Source organism: Echeneis naucrates, chromosome 17 (genome assembly GCF_900963305.1).
Source record: "Echeneis naucrates chromosome 17, fEcheNa1.1, whole genome shotgun sequence".
In the NCBI taxonomy this organism is placed as follows: Eukaryota; Metazoa; Chordata; class Actinopteri; order Carangiformes; family Echeneidae; genus Echeneis; species Echeneis naucrates.
This window is the reverse complement of record NC_042527.1, coordinates 16,896,340-16,914,463: the sequence shown is the minus strand read 5'-3', so window position 1 is coordinate 16,914,463 and position 18,124 is coordinate 16,896,340. Positions and strand designations below refer to the sequence as shown.

Here is an 18,124-nt window from a genome sequence, read left to right as displayed (position 1 = left end):
GCTACAGCAACACCAGCCAAACAATTGCTATAACCATGAGAATAACTGCCAGAACACAGATGCTAATGAAGACAATGTCACTCAAATCATGAGGTTCATATTCCTGCTTCCCTGCACCGTCGCTGCTGTCTGTATCAGTTTGCTGGCTCTGTTCCTCGAGGCGACGCTCCTCTGCTGAAATGATGGAGACTGATGCTATCTTCCGCAAGGCGTCGCACTGCACCTTATATTCTTGTACACTCTGCTGCTTTCCATCAGAGAAATCAATGTAGAGTTTGTTTACCAGCATGGTGATGTTCCGATGTTTCTGTATGGCATCAGGAGGTAGAATATTAATAAAAGAAACACAGAAGTGTCCTATTTTCTCATTGCTTATTATTGTGTATCAGAAAGGGACATAAGAATGTGGCTCATCACCTGACTAGCAGTACCACAGTTGACAAACTGAGCGAGTATCTTATATGATGTGGCTGTTAACTGGGCTGTACAGGTAGGGTTTCCCAGATAGATGCTCTCCCGGTCCAGCTGAGGTAAAGACTTCTGTGGTATCAAAATGGTGAACTCTGATCTTGTACAGCTAACGTTCACAGGTACCACTTGGATTGCAGGGGGAAAGGAATGATAATAAAAAGCAGTGTGTGTGAGAATGGCATGGGTTTGGAAAGAATGTTTGTGGACATGAATTTTTTACATTTTTAGGTCATACATAGTATATTGACCTGAAATTCCTGAATACTTAACATTTACCTCCAAGATATGATGCAGCAAAGCCTCTGTGAGCTTCATTTCTATCAGTGCTCAGTACTACCAGCAACTTGTTACCCTTTGAGATGATAGACGAAGTTTGTTCTCTGCCACACCAACGTCCCAGCAGGGGGTCTGTCTGACTGTCCCCATCATAAACTGCAACCGAGTCATAGTCACACAGGTCTGACAGACTGTTGCGGTCCTCTAAGTCCATCACGGGGAAGAAGAGCTTGATGCGGTATCCAGCTGCCAGAGTGATGCTCCAGTGGCAGTTGATGTTGTTTGGGTAGATGCTGGGGAAATGCGGGCTGCTAAAGTTGCCACTTACAGCTGAGAGAACTTGCTGGCATTCACCTGTTAATGGTAAACAAATCAGTCGCTCAACTGTAGTTTCAGCAATGTGCAATTCGTGTGCATCTACAGCTAATGTCAAGTTATTTAAGCTCAACACAGAGACGGGAAATGGAAGAAACAGCTCTCCAGGTGACTCTGTCAGACCAGACAGAGTAGAGCGAAATTGCTTACTGATTTGTTCCCCATCTATTTCTTATTAAACTACACTTCTAACACTTTCCACTGGATTGAGGTCTGGGTATGAGTTGGATCACACAAGTACATTCTTGCCTTTGACAGGGATGGTGCGAGACAGCGGTGGCGTGAGATTGTGGGATGAGCACTGCTCCACTCAGTTTCTGTCAAAGGTGTTCAATTTTCATTTCATCAGATGGCAGGATCTTTTGTCTCATGCTCTAGATCTTTCATGTGTCTAATTTCAGGCCTTCAGCATGATGTAATGTGTGTGTGGTTTTTTTTTTGTTTTCTTGTTTGTTTGTTTGTTTTTTTTTCATCTCGCCTTCAGTATCAGCCTAATCATAGACCTCATTGTTCCCTCTTGTTAAGATCAAATTGTATTTTTCTCAACTATCAACTACAAAATGGAGAATCATGGAAGATTTTTGGGTCTGACTGGGTGGACAAAAGTCATTTTCATGACTGAAGGTTACTTGATGTAAACCCAAAAGTCTGATAGTGAGTTACACATATTGAAGCATTTGTTTCATGGACTAAAGGAAGCCGAACGCTGAAAGCAGAACTTTTTGGAACACACAGAATGAAACCTTCTTACCTGAATAATAATAGGCTTTGAATCCCCGTCCCCCAATGTTGAAGTCAGACTTGAAAACTACCAGAAGCTGGTTGGAGGTAGTGACTACGTTGGGAGGTTTATCTGCCCCACAGTATTTGCCCAGGTGGCGGTGGGTGACAGTTGGGCCATCAAAAAGAGCAACAAAGTCAAAATTGCATCCCTCGTTGTTTTCCAGCTGGAAGTCCAAGAAGACCATTGTGACCACACTGGTGTTGGACACGTGGATGGCCCAAGAGCAGTCGGCATTGTTGCTGTACTCCTGAGGATAGCCCGGACTGGAAATCACCCCTGATAGGCCAGTGAGGACTCCACCACACATGTCTGGAGAAGATAGATGGCCACATTTAGATGTACCATATCTTTTTCTTTTTGAGAGAGGGGATTAAAACTACACATGATCTTGCTGGGTACACAAACTTATAGCAAGGACAGAACAGATAAACTGAAATATTTGACTGCCTGAGCAACACCGGAAATACACTCAGTTGTATCTATATAGTCAACTCTCTGGTCAGACTGCAGTCATAAATCATACATATTATCTTTGAAATATGTTTCAAACTGTCTGTACAGCCTCATAGAGCTGCTAGTATGGCTGTAAGCTCCTATTTTTGCTTCTGTGTCCTGTTTTGTTGAGACCACAAGGGATTTTAAGCTTGACAACTTTTAGCTAAAGCTAACAAGATATCAGATTGGTTCTTGGCCAGGAAATATAACCTCAAGGTTTGGGCCCTTAGCCAACTGATCCCTGTAAGATTGGATCAAATATAACAAGTTACCTTTTCTGTAGCCAACGCTGAAGCCCTTGTGGGACACATGGCGGTCTGAGTGGAAGATGATGGACATGACATTCCAAGACGAGGTGAACTGAGGTGGAGAAATGTCACCACAAAATGTCCCAAGGAGGTTTCCCTCATCCTCCGATATGCCATTGTAGATCTTTATGTAGTCATAAGCACAATTGGCATGGTACTCCAGCTCAAAGTAATGAAAGGTGAGGAGGACAGACGAGCCCTCTGCCACTACAATTATCCAGGAGCAGTCAGTGTTATAGGGATACAAGCCTGGGAAGTTTGGACTGGAGATATTACCAGATGGAGCAGAGAAGATTCCTCCACATTTGACACCTTATAATTCCAAAATAAGAATTAATTTTTCTAGTGAAGTGATACAACATCTGAAAGAGTATTACAAGCTGACACTGAACAAGTGAGCACCAGTCTTCTTTGTATATACACCACCTGCAAGACAAAACACTCTGCCTTGTTCCATCAAGGTTACAAACAGTGACTCACCTTTTTTAGAATCAGCCTTGTCAGAAAGCAGTATTAAAAGAATCAGTATAGCCACCCCGAGACTCATGTTGTTATTGTTGATTCAGCTTTTTTCTCGCCTCAGCTACAATAGCAGACAAGGCTAGTGTCAGAGCTTACAGCCTTGAGACATCAGGAGCAGTGACTGTACAAGTAATAGGACTTTGAAAAATTCATTCACAGGCTGAATGAGCAACCTGACACCCACACTTTGCCCTCTTTGCTAAATTTTAATGACTGATATCCAATGAGCATGAGTGACTTGTCAGGGACACTGTTTGGAGAGATGTTATGCATTTTTAATGATGGTCTCTCTCTCTCTCTCTCTCTCTCTCTCTCTCTCTCTCTCTCTCTCTCTCTCTCTCTCTCTCGCTCTCTCTCTCTCTCTCTCTCTCTCTCTCTCTCTCTCTCTCTCTCTCTCTCTCTCTCTCTCTCTCTCTCTCTCGCACACAAACACATACACACACACACACACACACACACACAGGCAAACACGCACACACCCTGATCAACAGCTGTGAATACGGTTGATAAAAGTGACAGGAAGACAGAGAAGAGGATGATCACATGTGTCACCAATGTAAATGGCTTCATTAGTGTAACATGCTGGAGAGAAGAGCCCAGAGTAGTGTGGTTTAAGGGGCAGTGTGTACACTTGGCCTTTCTTATGTAAAAGATCCTGAAGCATGAAGCACAGTGAATTTTACAGTATTCTAAACTTACAGATTGTTAAACATCACAGAAGAACAAATCAATTGAAAATTATTTCATAAAATTTTGTATTCGAATCAAAATTAAGAATACCTACTGTAAAGAATGGTCCTTGTGTTAAAACTGAAGTTCCTTCCTAAAGCTTGTGTTTACGTAGAAAAAAATCATGCTCACCAAATTTTTTCAAACCTAGTGGCGTTTTTAATACCGTGTGCATATAAATTTTTCACAGTTGATCATACTGTACAATTAAAAGACTACAATATGTTTAACACACAAAATCCTTTTCTGTTAAGCACCCAATGGTAGCTGTCCAATAATTGTAGTTCATCAAAGTGCAACTCTATGAAATAAATATGAGTTTAAGCATCTTATAAAACTGGTGCTTGGGACTGTAGTACCAGCATTTCAAAAAGACTTCATTTGCATTCCACCTATAACATTTTTTCTCAAGGCACATTGCATGATATATTCCTGATTTTTCAAACTTATTAAACAATGTGCATTAGAAGTGGCTGCATTATGACTCCTACTCAAGGCCGTCACACTCAAAAAGTCAAGCTTTTTTGAATATAAATTTTGTTTTCACTCTCGGTTTATGTTTGTCAGAACAATAAAATAAAAAAAGAAATAAATAATAAGAAGAACTAATAACTCATAGAGATTTGGTTTTATCTGCCAAATGCCAAACATATTCCATGACTCATTCCTCCTGCTATGAAGGAATCGTACCGACACATGTATTCAACAATAATCCTGACTGAATGGAGTGTATAACAGACAGGGAGATAAAGTATTCTTAGGAAAAGCCTATTCTGCAAACAAATGTCTGCTACTCCAGCAGTGCTACAAAGGCATGACTTTCAGAGTGAATAGCTAATAGCTGGTGAGAAAAGCTCATACCTGAATATACTTGCTAGGTGGTGCTGTTGTACTGTAATAAACACTGGGAAAATCAACACTGGCATTTAAAAAGTCATGCCGTGCACTAAGCTGAAATAAATAAGAATGTGATTAAAATCAGTCAAGTGTTTTTCACACAGTGGTTCCTGGAACTAAAATGAACTGCCTTGCCTTTGAATTTTAATTCCGTCCTCTCTGAAAGCTCGTCATTGTTCAAGGATGTGGGTACTGGGCAGTACAGAAATGTGTTTCAGAAAGATATCGTTTGTTTAGAGCAATTAAATCACCTATTAGCAAGTAAATACTCAAAAAACAAATTGTGTTGAAACTCTTGGAAAATTCCAACAGAATAAAGAGGAACTTCAGTCAAACAAATATTAATGCCTTTTGGCCTGGGATATTTCTTGGAGCTTAATTGAATTATTTAAAATGGGTTTTGTTCCATTTAGTTATATTTAGCACCATAAAAAGAGGTATTTAACATACATGAGAACTGGAGAGGATTAAGCTGGTTGGTAGGTGAGAGGAGTGTCGGTGTGTGTCCTTGACAGCCTTGGCATCTGGCATCTTTTGATCAAAATAGCCGGAGGGGAAATGATGTGAGTGTTGATATTTTGTGTGCATTTGGAGGATTTAAATAAAAGGTAATCTTCTTGTAAAAAAAAAAACAGACATATTTTTCACATCAAGGCAGATTATATTTGATTCTGCTAGGAGTACATTGGGACGGTTGGTAACTGCTCTCCCTGATGAATGTTCTCTAAAGCTCCTGACAGTCAGGAGGAAATGAGATGAATATATAAGCACATATGTCACAGGACAATAAAAACTTAATGTCTCTGACACCCTGCCTGCAGCTTAGTAGAACGTCCACAACCTCAAGTGTATCCAGGGCTATTTCGTATTTGATTTGCATGATTTGTCTTTTCATATTTTTTAATGCACAGTGTATTTCTGCAGGCAGAGCCCTGTATAACACTATTGCTGCATGTTGTCAAGACATACCCTCAACACAGTGCTTCATCCATAATTTTTCACTAGTAGCTGCTTGAATTTTTGACTCCTCTTTTAACTCTTCTGACTACAAGTTAGACTAAAAGTTCATTTTCTCAGCAGAGCTATACACAATAATATTAGTATTTGGCATTTATCAAATTGCTATAGCCAGCCAAACTGAATGAGTACAGAGGAAACATTGCTATAACCTTGTATTCCCAGCTGGTGCTCACTTACAGCCAGAAATTAGCTTTTTTCCTCCCTTGCAGTGATTTTGTTAATGTTTTTTCTATGCTGTTTTGTTACATTTCCACCTTCTCTCTAGCAAGGATAATGTTGATATGTCATTGCACTACCAGTTCAGGGAGCTCACAGATTGGATTAAGGGCCATAATGAGCTAAGCCTCTCTCTATAGTTATGAAGGGAAGGAAATCTGTAATTTAAGCTCATGGAAGAGAAAAGAGAAAGATTGACTTCCCCCAGCAGCTGCTCCTTCTGCTACCTTCCCTGCTACACTCGATAAGATGACATTTTTGATGTTACTAACTGGTTTGGAAATTTATAGGAATCTTAAAGTGAACAGGGTGAAAATGAATGATCACAGAAAATGACCACAGAAACTATATAAATTGCAAAGTATGAGACATATTAATGTTAATGCTCAGAAATTTGTACATAGTTGTCTTGAATAATGTATGGACTTCTTTTTGTAAAATTGGAGTGTAATCTATTCTATTTAAGAAGAGCTGTAGAAAAGATAAATTTTCTCTAGGTAAGTGTGTTGATCATTAAAACTTATCAATATAATCATTACAAATGTTTCAAATATGAACCCTCCCACAATTATACACTGGTGAGATATTAATTTTGAATGAACGTAATTCATACAAAACAATGCACAATATACAAAACATTGATTAATAATGGAGTACTGATTATACAATTAAAATTGAATATAAAAATAAAAAACCAAAACACTTTATGTTTTTTTTTCTCTTTGGCAATGTTATCTCCTGAAAACTACATTATAATACAATTTATTTTAAAACTGTGTTTCGTTTTTATAAAAAAAAAAAACAAAAAAAAAACAAGAACAAAAACAAAACAAAGTCCATGCTGTGACAGATTATTGTAATTGTTATATATGTAAAAATCTGTTGGCAGGAAAAAGTGGCGGCCTCCAACGAGGATTATTCCTACAGGGGTCACTGCAGGTCAAACAGGGTTCAATAAAGGCACCGTTCCATTTAGCTGTCTGTAAGGCTTGCCGGTCAGGCAGCCTACGCAGCTGTGGAGCCTTCAGATAATTAAAGCGGAATGGGTCGCAGCCCTAACGTCTCCCTCGACCTGAAGACGTACCTTCAAGGTCACGTTAAATTTTAAGGTAAAAAGCCTTAAAACAAATTTCTTTTTGTTAGCTCGTTTACTATATATTTTTCTTTTGGTATTTCACATGTATTTTATTTTATTTTTTTGCTTTTGTGGATGACGGAAACGGAGCAGGGCCGTTGTGCTAATTAGGTCTGCTAATGCTATGCTAACATACAGATATCGGCATTTAGCGCACATTTCGCTGTCTGTCAGTATTTTTGTTGCCGCCGTATCGTTTTGTCACATATTACTGTTAGCTCTTCCCCCAACTCTTCCCCTGTTAATCTGTAGCTGTTGGCCTAACAGCCCGATAATGTCTCCTCGGGAAGCTAATTGTGTTGGCGGCCATCATGCCAGCTGCTTTAAGGATTCATTTCCGGTCAATATTTCCAGCTGGTGATCTTCGACTGCAAAATTCACCTTTCCCAAATAAACACCGAGCAAAGGTAAGTGTTTTGCTCTGATTTGTGTGTGAGCTTGAATAGGATTCCTGTGTTAGTTTTGACCGAGTTGTTGCTATTGTATCGAGGGGGTCTCTTCTCTGGTCGCACACCTGGCTCTCTAACAGAGAAGGGGATTGTTAGCCCACGGCCGGAATTGTTCCCCTCTAATGTGTTAGTGTTAGGCCGCACATGGCTTTTGTTGCAGAGGATATTTGGTCGGCCCTTGCTGCACAATCACTCACATCTGAGTGTGTCTCTGTCTTTCTCTCTCTCTCTCTCTCACACACACACACGAACTGCTGAGCTACACCGCTCATGTTTGTTTCTGCAACACTCAGCCACATTCATTCAACCTGCAAACTTCTCCCCCTGCATCGATGAAATATTTCAGCTACACTTGCATAGAGGAATTCAATTTATTCGACTGTTGTGTGATCACTCTGCTCCACAGTGGTGTCGGGACGTTCAGACTTAAAGTAGGATGTTTGCAGTGAGACAAAGATGTGAGCTGGGAGGGTTCCCCTGAGATAATGGATTAATGAATCTTGAGGCTTATTATGTGCAACAAGTATGTATTTGTCTTGAATGTGTTTCACTGACACAGCGAGTTGCTAGAAAACATACGGCTAAACCTCTACATTGACACATTCCTCTGTATAAATGTGCTTGTCTGAGACACAGAAAAAATAGTCCAATGATTTTTGTCTAGTGCTGACAAATCTGTGTGCTGCTGCATGAGGCATTAATTGATGGGCATGGGGAAGATGTTGCCATCCTTGGCCCCCTTCCAACAAGGTCTCTTGTAGTGGTCTTCATACTATTGGGTTTTAACTATAACACTTGTGCAGTTCTTGTAAGAAGTTCTCTCTCCTGTAACATTTCATCAACAGAAATTTCAACATGGCTTTTGGGACACTTAGGCTAAATGGTCAGCAGCATTTGCACCACCTACTTGACCGCGTCCACAGAAAACACAATGGATACAGAAAAAATCCACATGGAGCAATTTTCTTAATCGCTGGATTTGGGCTGAGCATCTTTTTAAATTAAACCCCCTCCCTCCCCCATGTATGCTTTGCAAGCTTTGTATATTCTAGTGGGGATTGGCAAGTTAGTCTGTATCCAGGGTGTCTTAAAGCTGTGAGAATATTTATTTAACACAATCAGTTGTAATCAAATTGGCTGCCTTCCAAGTGACAAGTTTATAATGTATGTATAAAAAAAAGTCTTTTATTTTTATTGATTTTAATTTTCTTGTCGTTTGTATGCAAAAGTGGAACTTGGCCTACAAATGTGAATGTAACAGTGATAACTTTACCTCATGAGTTGCCATATTTTACTTTCCCACTTGATATTTTTTGCACACAACTTGGTGATATTTTAACTAATTTTTTCACATGGCAACAAATTTGTGATATTTATATTTTACATTATCTTTGGAAGTGTGACATTTGAATTTCACTTTATAGACTTGGCAGCTGAAATGGATGTGTGTCTGCGCTGTGTTTCTGTCACTATTACATACTTCTGTTGTGAGGTCTGATAAGAGCAACAAAAAAAAAATGTAAATGAGAACATTGTGTATGAGCAGAGAGAGTAGGAGGGGGAGCAAGCAGGCAAGACTGGCTGACTATAGGCAGAATGCAAATAGTCTGTTTTAGGCTATTGTTTTTGACCTAGCCTAATTTGGTGACTTGATGTAAATGTATGTGGTGACCTGAGCAGCATGGTGGCATAGTGGTTAATGCTGTCGCCCTGCAATAAGAACGGTTTGATTCCCGGTGTGGGTACCTGAACATGTCTAAGTTAATTGGTGAACTGGTAATGGACTGGGTAACAGCAAGGTATGACAACCCCCTCACGACCTAGACTGGTGACGGCACCCCTCCAGGGCTGGACCAGACCAGAGACCAGACCCCTGCAGAGAGTAGAGACTAGACAAGACAAGAGACGGGATCTCCCCAGAGGCCTGACTAGCTGAGACACCGGACCCCTCTCCAAAGATCGTGACCCCCCCCCCCCCCCATTGATTTTTTTTTTTTTTTTGGCACACCCCTACCTAGCACTGTCTTCTTTTTCTTTCTTTTTTTTAAATACAAAATTGATTATGTATCAGTTCAGTTCTGCTTATTGTGTAAATGTTTTTGAAGGGTAAAGTTTGATTTGTCCTTTAATGAATGACAACTGAAGTGTGCATAGGAGCATAGCATCAACAAGAGAGCTCTAAATATATTCCAGCTGAGCTGTGTAGATGCCGTTTTGGGCAAAAAGTGACAGAATTTGAATTAATCAGTCACACATTGATTCCGCAGTTTAAATGCTCAAGATAACAGAGTGGAGAGAAGTGCACCTTGGCACATAAATGGAGTACAAGTATGTTCTTTTTTTTTTTTTTTAAGCAAGATCACTTGATGATGTTATAGTACCCTTTACTCACTACAACAAGTACTAAACATCTGACTCAAAATGTTTCATCTATATGAGAAGATTTCTATTTCTAAGATTTTGCATGAATATTTGCACAAATAACTAAAATAACGCTAGACAGGAATGCTTGATGGCAAATTAGAGTGCAAAGACTTGGAATGTAATTTATGAAACATTACAATAACTGAAGGTGCAAACAGATTTTTCTTTACAAAATGGGCAAATCAGAAAATGCTAAATATTTGTTGTGTTGAATATCAGTTGTTTAATATTTGTGAATGACTTGTTGGAACATATGCCGAACCATCCTAAACACAAATGACTGTGTTTTTCTGTTTAGTAGCACAGATTATTGGTTTTGTACCTGGCAACCTGTGACTCAATACTTAAGATCAATTATCACTGCCTGTCAACAGATTTATTTGCCTCACTAAAGCTCTTAAGACAAATATACCATGAGAACTTGTTTCTGGCCACAGTTTTTCTTTGGACTGCTGACCCTTTTGGCCTTCATGGCATTTTGGGTCTTGAATATGCTTATAGATGGCCTTGTGTAGCAGTCATTCCCCAATCTGTGGAGGGTGCCAGCTTCGATTAGTCTGTATGTACAGACTAAGCAAATGCAGAATATCCACAATGTACCTCTTATCCACCATCCATGCTATATTTAATTTCAAATAATGTGAAGTCTTGTATTACACTAATATGAAAACCAATTTCACCAGGCACAGTATCTGACAAAAGCCATGCTGGTAGTGTTCCATCTGGACAGTTTATATAATGTTGCAGTAATCCAACAATACATGATAGGAAAATTCAGACTAACCTAATTATCCTTTGAAATTTCTGCTTGTTTAATATTAGTTGTGGCTCTGTTCAGCTAGTAAAGCATCAGATACTTGCTTTCACAGCAACACAAAATGTATTTGTATGAGATACCAGTTCAAAGAACTATTGAGGAATAATCCACCTTTCATTAATAAACAGTAGGAGATAGTTAACCATTAATTGAGAACCAATGAAAATTCTTCCTGAGCCATCTGAAAATTATATTAATATACAATGTATATTAATAATTTAAAGGACAATAGCAGGAATAAAGATGGTCAGTTAAACTCCAGGGATGCATAATGAGCAATTACAGTGATTAATAAGGCTTTTATGAAATTGTCTCCCTGCCAAACATTGCCAGCAATTTTTTCATTGTAATAAAACAGTAAAAAGATATTTGTTCTTTCTCTCATTTTATTACTTCTGTTGTCCATATCTGTGAATCTCAGTGTTGTGGATGGATTGCAATGCTGCCTCAGAAGACTTTATCATTACTTACTTGCAGGGTGAATGCAATGCGTTGTGTATTTCTGCTTGTGCAAGGGGTTGTTCATGTTATGTTCCCTCATCTATCAGTAGGCTGTCCTCCTTTGATGGTCACTGAAGCTCCATTAGTACCAACATTCCTGATTGATGTTGCACAGCACTGTGTTGGAAGGCTAGGATCGTTGAGCTGACCCTGCAACATGCTTATTACAACACCTTTTTACCACAGAAAAGGGAAATTGCTATGCTGATGTTATAAGACTGACATTTGCATTGGTGGTGACCCCAGCAGATATCTGAAATTATTTTGTTTTCAGAAATTTGTTTGCAATTGCAATGTGTTTCAGAGTTAGAATAATGTTTTTGGGAAGTTGTGATAAGATGTTTTCTTGAATGAATTTTAAGAGTAATTTCTTTGATGCGGAACATTTCTAGATAGGCTGTATAAGCTCCACTGATTTGGATGATTCAGAGCTGCTTAAGTGGTTACTTTTGATTTGCTGAAATGCTGCAAACCAGCATGATTCGAAGGAATTGTTTTGGGAGCTGTGACAGTCAAAGTCGACGCCTTATGATTGCACTTATGAGCTATCTGAAACATGCATTAAAAAAAAAAAAAAAAAAAAAAAACATAGCAGTGGAAGAATTTTATTTATTTATTTTTCCATGAAATGAAAACTGGTAACCTGAAAGCTCATTGATCAAATTAAATTAAATTTTGAACAGCTCTTTGAAACATCCTGATCAGATGTCATATTAATGGCTATTAAAATAAAATTTGTGAAAACCATAAATTGGCTAGTTTACGAGATCAGACATTGATATGGTTTACTGAATAAGACACACTTTTCTGCAAGTTTCTCTCTGTTTTCAGTTGCTTCACTGGTGTCAGCAATATTGTATGTCTTTAAAAGTGAGCCCTTGAGTTATGTTGTTACTTTTCAATATGGCTTTTGAATTCTTGTCTGCATTCATTAGTGGGAAGCAATGGCATCATGAGTACCAGGGCCAGCTGCCAAGACATCTATGCCGCGAGACAATGAGGGAGACCGCTGTCTCTGCAGCCTGCTGATGAGTACGCAGTCCCTTTGATTCTGCATTTGAAACAGAGATGTAAAGCTTGTAGCCCGCTGGACTGTCAAAAAAAAGCTGCGCTGAATCACTCAAGTTTGGATTTATTTGTGCCAGCTCTGCTTTTGTTCCTTCTGCAGTTGCTCATTACTATCAATATCAAGGTCATAAATGGATGTGGATTTAAAATAGGTACCACTTTGTCTTCTGTGTCTGAAGACGAGGTTGTTGATGATTTAAATGGTGAGCTTATTTGTCTATGTAGTAATGCAGGAGACATGAGAGAAGGATGACATGCAGGAAAGACTGAGTCAGATTCAAACTGACAGCCTTAACCAGCCAAGCTTCCCACACACAAACAGTTCTGTTTTTATTGTTTAATTCATGGTGTTTGGCGGATGCTGTGCACCCCCCCAATCATATTTCCTTGCCAGCAATATATGCGTGGCATTGCCTTATGTACAATGACATGTAACAAAGTGCGGTGATTGCTTTTCTGTGTAGTGAACGCATCATTTTAGTATTCCAACGGTGCACATTATTACACCAGTTTCCAAGCATTAACCTTTCCTGAGTTCTTTCCTTACCGTTGTGCTCACGTGTGCCCAGACTATGATTAATATGCCTTTGCTCTCATGTGATAAAATCTTGCCAATCTCCTTTCCTGCCTACCTACAACTCCAGTCACCTTATTATTTTCGAAAGGTTGTATGGTCACTGAGCTTAGATTATTCCATTCCCTGCTTTACATTTTATGCCCCATGTGTCCCTGCCTCATTCAAATGTGTTTTGTCTCCAGGAATGGTATATGGAAATGTGCTTTAGTTTGTGTGGATGATGTTTCAGTATATCATATGACCATTTCATCAACCTCCCACTAGGGCAGCTTGTGTGGATGTCCTTGGTTTGCCAATGTTTTCTCAGCTGGGTCTTTGTGGCTAAATTGTGCTTTGACATAGGCAGCAATTGGACCAGAGGGTACATAGACCAGGGCCAAAAAAGTAAAAACAAGGGTGTTGTGAACCTCATTTATTTTTCATAGCCATATTCTACTGACAGCATTTGCTTTTTTTAATACATGATTTTACATAAATTCCCAGAGGATTTTGTTCTGGTCCATTGGTTTTACAAGATGCTATGTGTTGGTCCTTAAAATGTAAGACAATCATTATTGTTCCTTATTTATTAATTAATGTATTTATTTCCCAGTAAATAATTATTAATATAGCAGCTCAGTATTCCAAAAATTGCTGGCACTTTCTCCACAGGAGTAAAACACCTGATGTTAAAGCCATCTATATGGTATTGACTCAAACCAATTGATATTAATCCAGTAATAATAAAAGACCTTGTATTTTGAAGCTACAGTATAGTTCAATGATAAACCCACACCTCTTGCAGGTAGGTTGTTAGGGAGTGGTTGGGGTTATCATGAGAACTAATACTAAGTATAATTAGAAATAATGCTGCAGTATGATGACAATATGACCAAAGGTAAAACTAATTTTAATCAGAATTAGTAGTAACATTTGCTTTTTTATTAAGCCAGTCTATTCCTAACAAACTGGAAGCTTGGTAGGGTCGTCTTTGACTCTCCTGAGAAGAGATCAAATCAGCAAATATAAGTGAAAACACTAGTATGGATGGTACATCATATATGGGTAAAAATTCTAATTTGTTCAGATGTTTTCTAAATAGTGTTCTTGCAGAGCTCAATGTAAACTTAAGTTTTACATTTCATAGAACCTGCAATGAGGACTCTCTCCAGATTCGTGTCAAGATGTTACTAGAATAAACATGAATAATTGAGACAGCTCAGCTCAAATATTCATGAAATTCATCAGCTGGATTTGATAGTTGTGCTCGACAAACATTCCAACCTCTGGAATAAACTGTTATTAGTAGTGAATAATGTACCAATAATCTTTTATACATGACACTTGGTATTATTTATTCATTGTGGTGTTTTTCTACATGATAGAAAAAAAGTGCTGCTCTCAAGGGCTAAACTCATTGCCTCCCATTATCCAGTTTCACTGATCTCTATTGCTAGAACACATCTTGTTGTATTAATCACAGATCTTACAGAAAAGTGGAAAATGTGAGATCATTGTTAAGCCAAAAATTATTTTGAGACCCATTTGCAGTTTCAACTAAACAACAAAATCTGTTATTGTTGACCTCTAGTTGTGGTGAAAATAATCCAAACTTTTTTCCAAAGTGTTTTTGTCTCCTTTGGCATTATGATTGGAACAAAAACAAAAAAATATAACTCCCCAAAGCAAAGAAGCTATTGGCATCTGTTTACAACAATATTCTCCAACCACGACAGAAGCAGTTTTACTTATCCCTTGTGTTAGCGACTATGTTTCAACTCTATAATGTACACTCAAACAAAAATCATTAACTGGAGTTAAAAGCCTAGCTTGACCAAATGGACCTATTTACCCACAGATTCTGTTTCAATTAGCACCAAGACTGCAATTAAAACACATCCATTACAGGCCAGAGCACATCACCAGTGGCAGATTTAAAGTATGGTGACAGAAAGAACAGAGGAGGTGGTGATTGCTGTTGTCTATGGTTACTCCGGGGAGACCATTTTCTTCCGTGGTGCAGACTTGCACAGTATGTTTTCTTGAGCTTTCCAACACATCAGCCATTTCATATTCCCTCAAAGCAGACTATTACTTTCAGAGCTAGCTTGTGAAAAATTCAGCACGTTCACAATGCATCTTTACTGAAGTACACTTTCTGTTTCTATACCGATACTTTGTAGAGTGTGTAGTGTGGACAGACATTGTCAAAGTGATAGAATTGCAGCCGCAAAACTTAAGATTAATATTTGACAATGAGGACAAAGTTAGAAGATGGGTATGGTTTCTAGATCTCTAGTTATTATATATTATGTGAATAGAAATGTATTTCAGAACTAGTGTCAATGAAAGAAAGAATCTTAAATTATTCTGTAAATCACAAAAACTATGAGAAGACATTGCCTTGTTGCTGGCACCTGTAGTACTTTTATCATTGCTGATTAAGTACAATTTGTTTGAAAACTGTCTGGCGATGTCTACTCACTCAAGTGGGTAGGTGTGAGTGTCTCTGTCTGCCTGTATGATCTGGGTAGGGGCTATTGAAAGCTCAGATACCCTTTCCATCATGGCAGGATCTCCTCCTAATGTCACCTTTTATTATTGTGACTGCACTTAGGAAAAGGACAGTATGGGGTGGGGGGGGGGGGTGTCACCTGCTCCTAAACACAGGAGCACCTGTCAGAGCTTACAGGCTTGCAAATGATGATATTTAAGATCAACTTGGGGGCAGTGGACTTCATATGGGATGTATGCTTCATAAATTCCATGGCTGTGTGCATTCATTTGCTCCATTAGGATTAAACCTTTAAAGGGTAACTCTGTCATTGACCTGAAATGAGTGACTTCTGTTGGAATCATCATTCACTTAATATCCTAGAATCTGAAATTTCCTCCGGGATCCCACTAGTCAGTTTCTTTTATTTTATGGCATCTTTCTGCTTTTTTGACATGATTAAATTTGCTCATGGTCAATGTCCTAAAGTGTTCTGTTATGACCTGGCACGGTCCCGAGAGTGAAATCAGTTTTTCGACACATTTCATGTGCTGTATAACTGCACATGTGATGTCACTTTGTTAGGGGTATTTCTTGAGGATAGGTGTTCCCCTGTACCAAGGGGATGCTCAGTGAAGCAGAAAATTGAAAAAAGTGGCCCACCAAATTTATGGCCCACCACCTTTTATTAAGCCTTGTTTGCACAGACAGAAAAGTGAGTGTGTTCATTTCATTCTTAAAGTTATAAGTGTCAGCTGTAGAGAACTTCTGTTCAACTCTGAAGAAGGCCTAAGCCAGACCTGCTGTATTTGTTAGCTTTTTAACAGATGGGGAACATCAGAGAACATAATTTGAGCATGTTTAGTTGTTGATGTACGATGCTTTTGCACCTGACACGAACAATCAACAGAACCAAAGAGGCATATATGCTGATATAGTGGAGAAATTTGCCCAGTAATCTAGATGAATCAATTGCAATGTGCAGGATTATGGCTTTTTCATACAAAAATATGGGACCTGGCATCAACAGGACTCTTGGGTGAAAATGTACTGTTCACCAGGGTGGCAGTGTCACTGTTGATATTCTCTCTCGGCATCTAGTAATGGAGGTAAATTTGACATGTTTCATATAGGTTACTGACGTCATTATGTGAAAGCTGAAAATAGCCAGCTGCTTACGGTAGTCCTGAATCACTATGGGGGTTTTAGTCCAGATGACCAGTTTCTCCTGCACTGACCTGGCAGCCTGAACAAGCTGCCTTAAACACCCCCACACTTAAGTACAAACACTGCTTGTCAGATGGAGCAGTTGAGTAATATGCATGTGCATCGTGAACTGTGATGATAAGACTGTGCTGCTCGAGACAAAAATGGGTCATGCAAAAACATCTTAAGGGACTGCTGTGAAATTCTAAAAAGTCATTTACAGGGAATTGAATTTCTAATGACACTAAATGAAAACGGAGCTGTGAAAGTGTTCCGATCCTGTGTGAGCCCTACTTTCTACAACTCCGCTGAGACACTGAGACGACACGTGAGGGTGGTTAATGCAAGGCTTATGGAAATGACTGGCAGTGTGTTAAAAAAAAAAAAAAAAAAGAAGACACTTCATCGTACTTTATTAAACTTTATAGCTGCTTGATGAGGCCCTAGGCTCTGAGATATGTCATTAGTGTACAGTTTTGGGAATTTTAGGTTTTTGGTTCCTCATTTTTCATATACATTATACATTTTAATATCACAGCACAGGGGATGTTGTTAGAGGAGCTTTTGCAGTTAAACATGCAAGCTCACCTACACAAATCCCAACAGTCCTGTGTTTTACAGCAGAGTGAATGGCTTTACTGGGGCAACAAGGCATGATTTAACTTGTTTAAAGCAGCGGCCCCCTACTTTTTTTTTTTTTTTTTTTGCACCGCAGACCGGTTTAATGTCAGCCAATCTTTTGACGGACCATTTTTTTGTAAGGTGTGGCGGATAAATACAACAAAATAAAATGTTACGGCCGGCATAAGACCTGTGGTCTTTTCTAAAAATAATAATAAAAGTGAATCCACTGTGTACTCGTATGCAACTTTATTAGCAGCATTCTTGCAACATTGTGCCGACAACATGAGTATTCTCTCTGCCCCCAACACTCTCTGGTTGGTATGTTAATGTTTAAACATGCATTCAAAATAAGATACACCAAAAAAACAAATATAAAGTGTATTTATTCTTTCTGTGTGGCCTGGTACCAAAAGACTCACGGACCAGTACCGGTCCGTGGCCCTGGGGATTGGGGACCGCTGGTTTAAAGGATCAGCAATAACCTCTCCTCCCCTGTTATTACCAGCTAGAAATGCAAACAGAAACCCATTTTTCACGAGCCCTCTGATCTTCAGCTGACCATTGCCTGTAATGGATTAGTTATGTCTGGTTAGATTAATGTTCTTTTTTCACTATCATTATTTCTCTGATTCACTGGGTGATTATTTTCTTTCTCTGTAAGAGAAGAATAGAAAACACGCCAACCAAAAAGTACTAAAGCTTAAATCTTGCCAAAATAACTCATGTTCTCACATTACATTTGAGCGGCTGTTAATTG

General features: G+C 38.9%; 1 protein-coding gene across 1 annotated transcript in view; it reads right to left on the bottom strand.

Moving 5' to 3' along the window:
• Position 1: 1 nt before the first annotated feature.
• cdcp2 (CUB domain containing protein 2) overlaps positions 2-18,124 on the bottom strand; it is a 151,397-nt gene continuing 133,274 nt past the window's right edge. Inside the window, exons 2-6 of the mRNA XM_029524854.1 lie at positions 2,674-3,021; positions 1,874-2,215; positions 748-1,101; positions 418-596; positions 2-307 (exon numbers count right to left, since the gene is read on the bottom strand). Of these exons, the coding sequence (XP_029380714.1) occupies positions 2-307; positions 418-596; positions 748-1,101; positions 1,874-2,215; positions 2,674-3,021 (1,529 nt within the window). The remainder of the gene's footprint in view (positions 308-417; positions 597-747; positions 1,102-1,873; positions 2,216-2,673; positions 3,022-18,124) is intronic.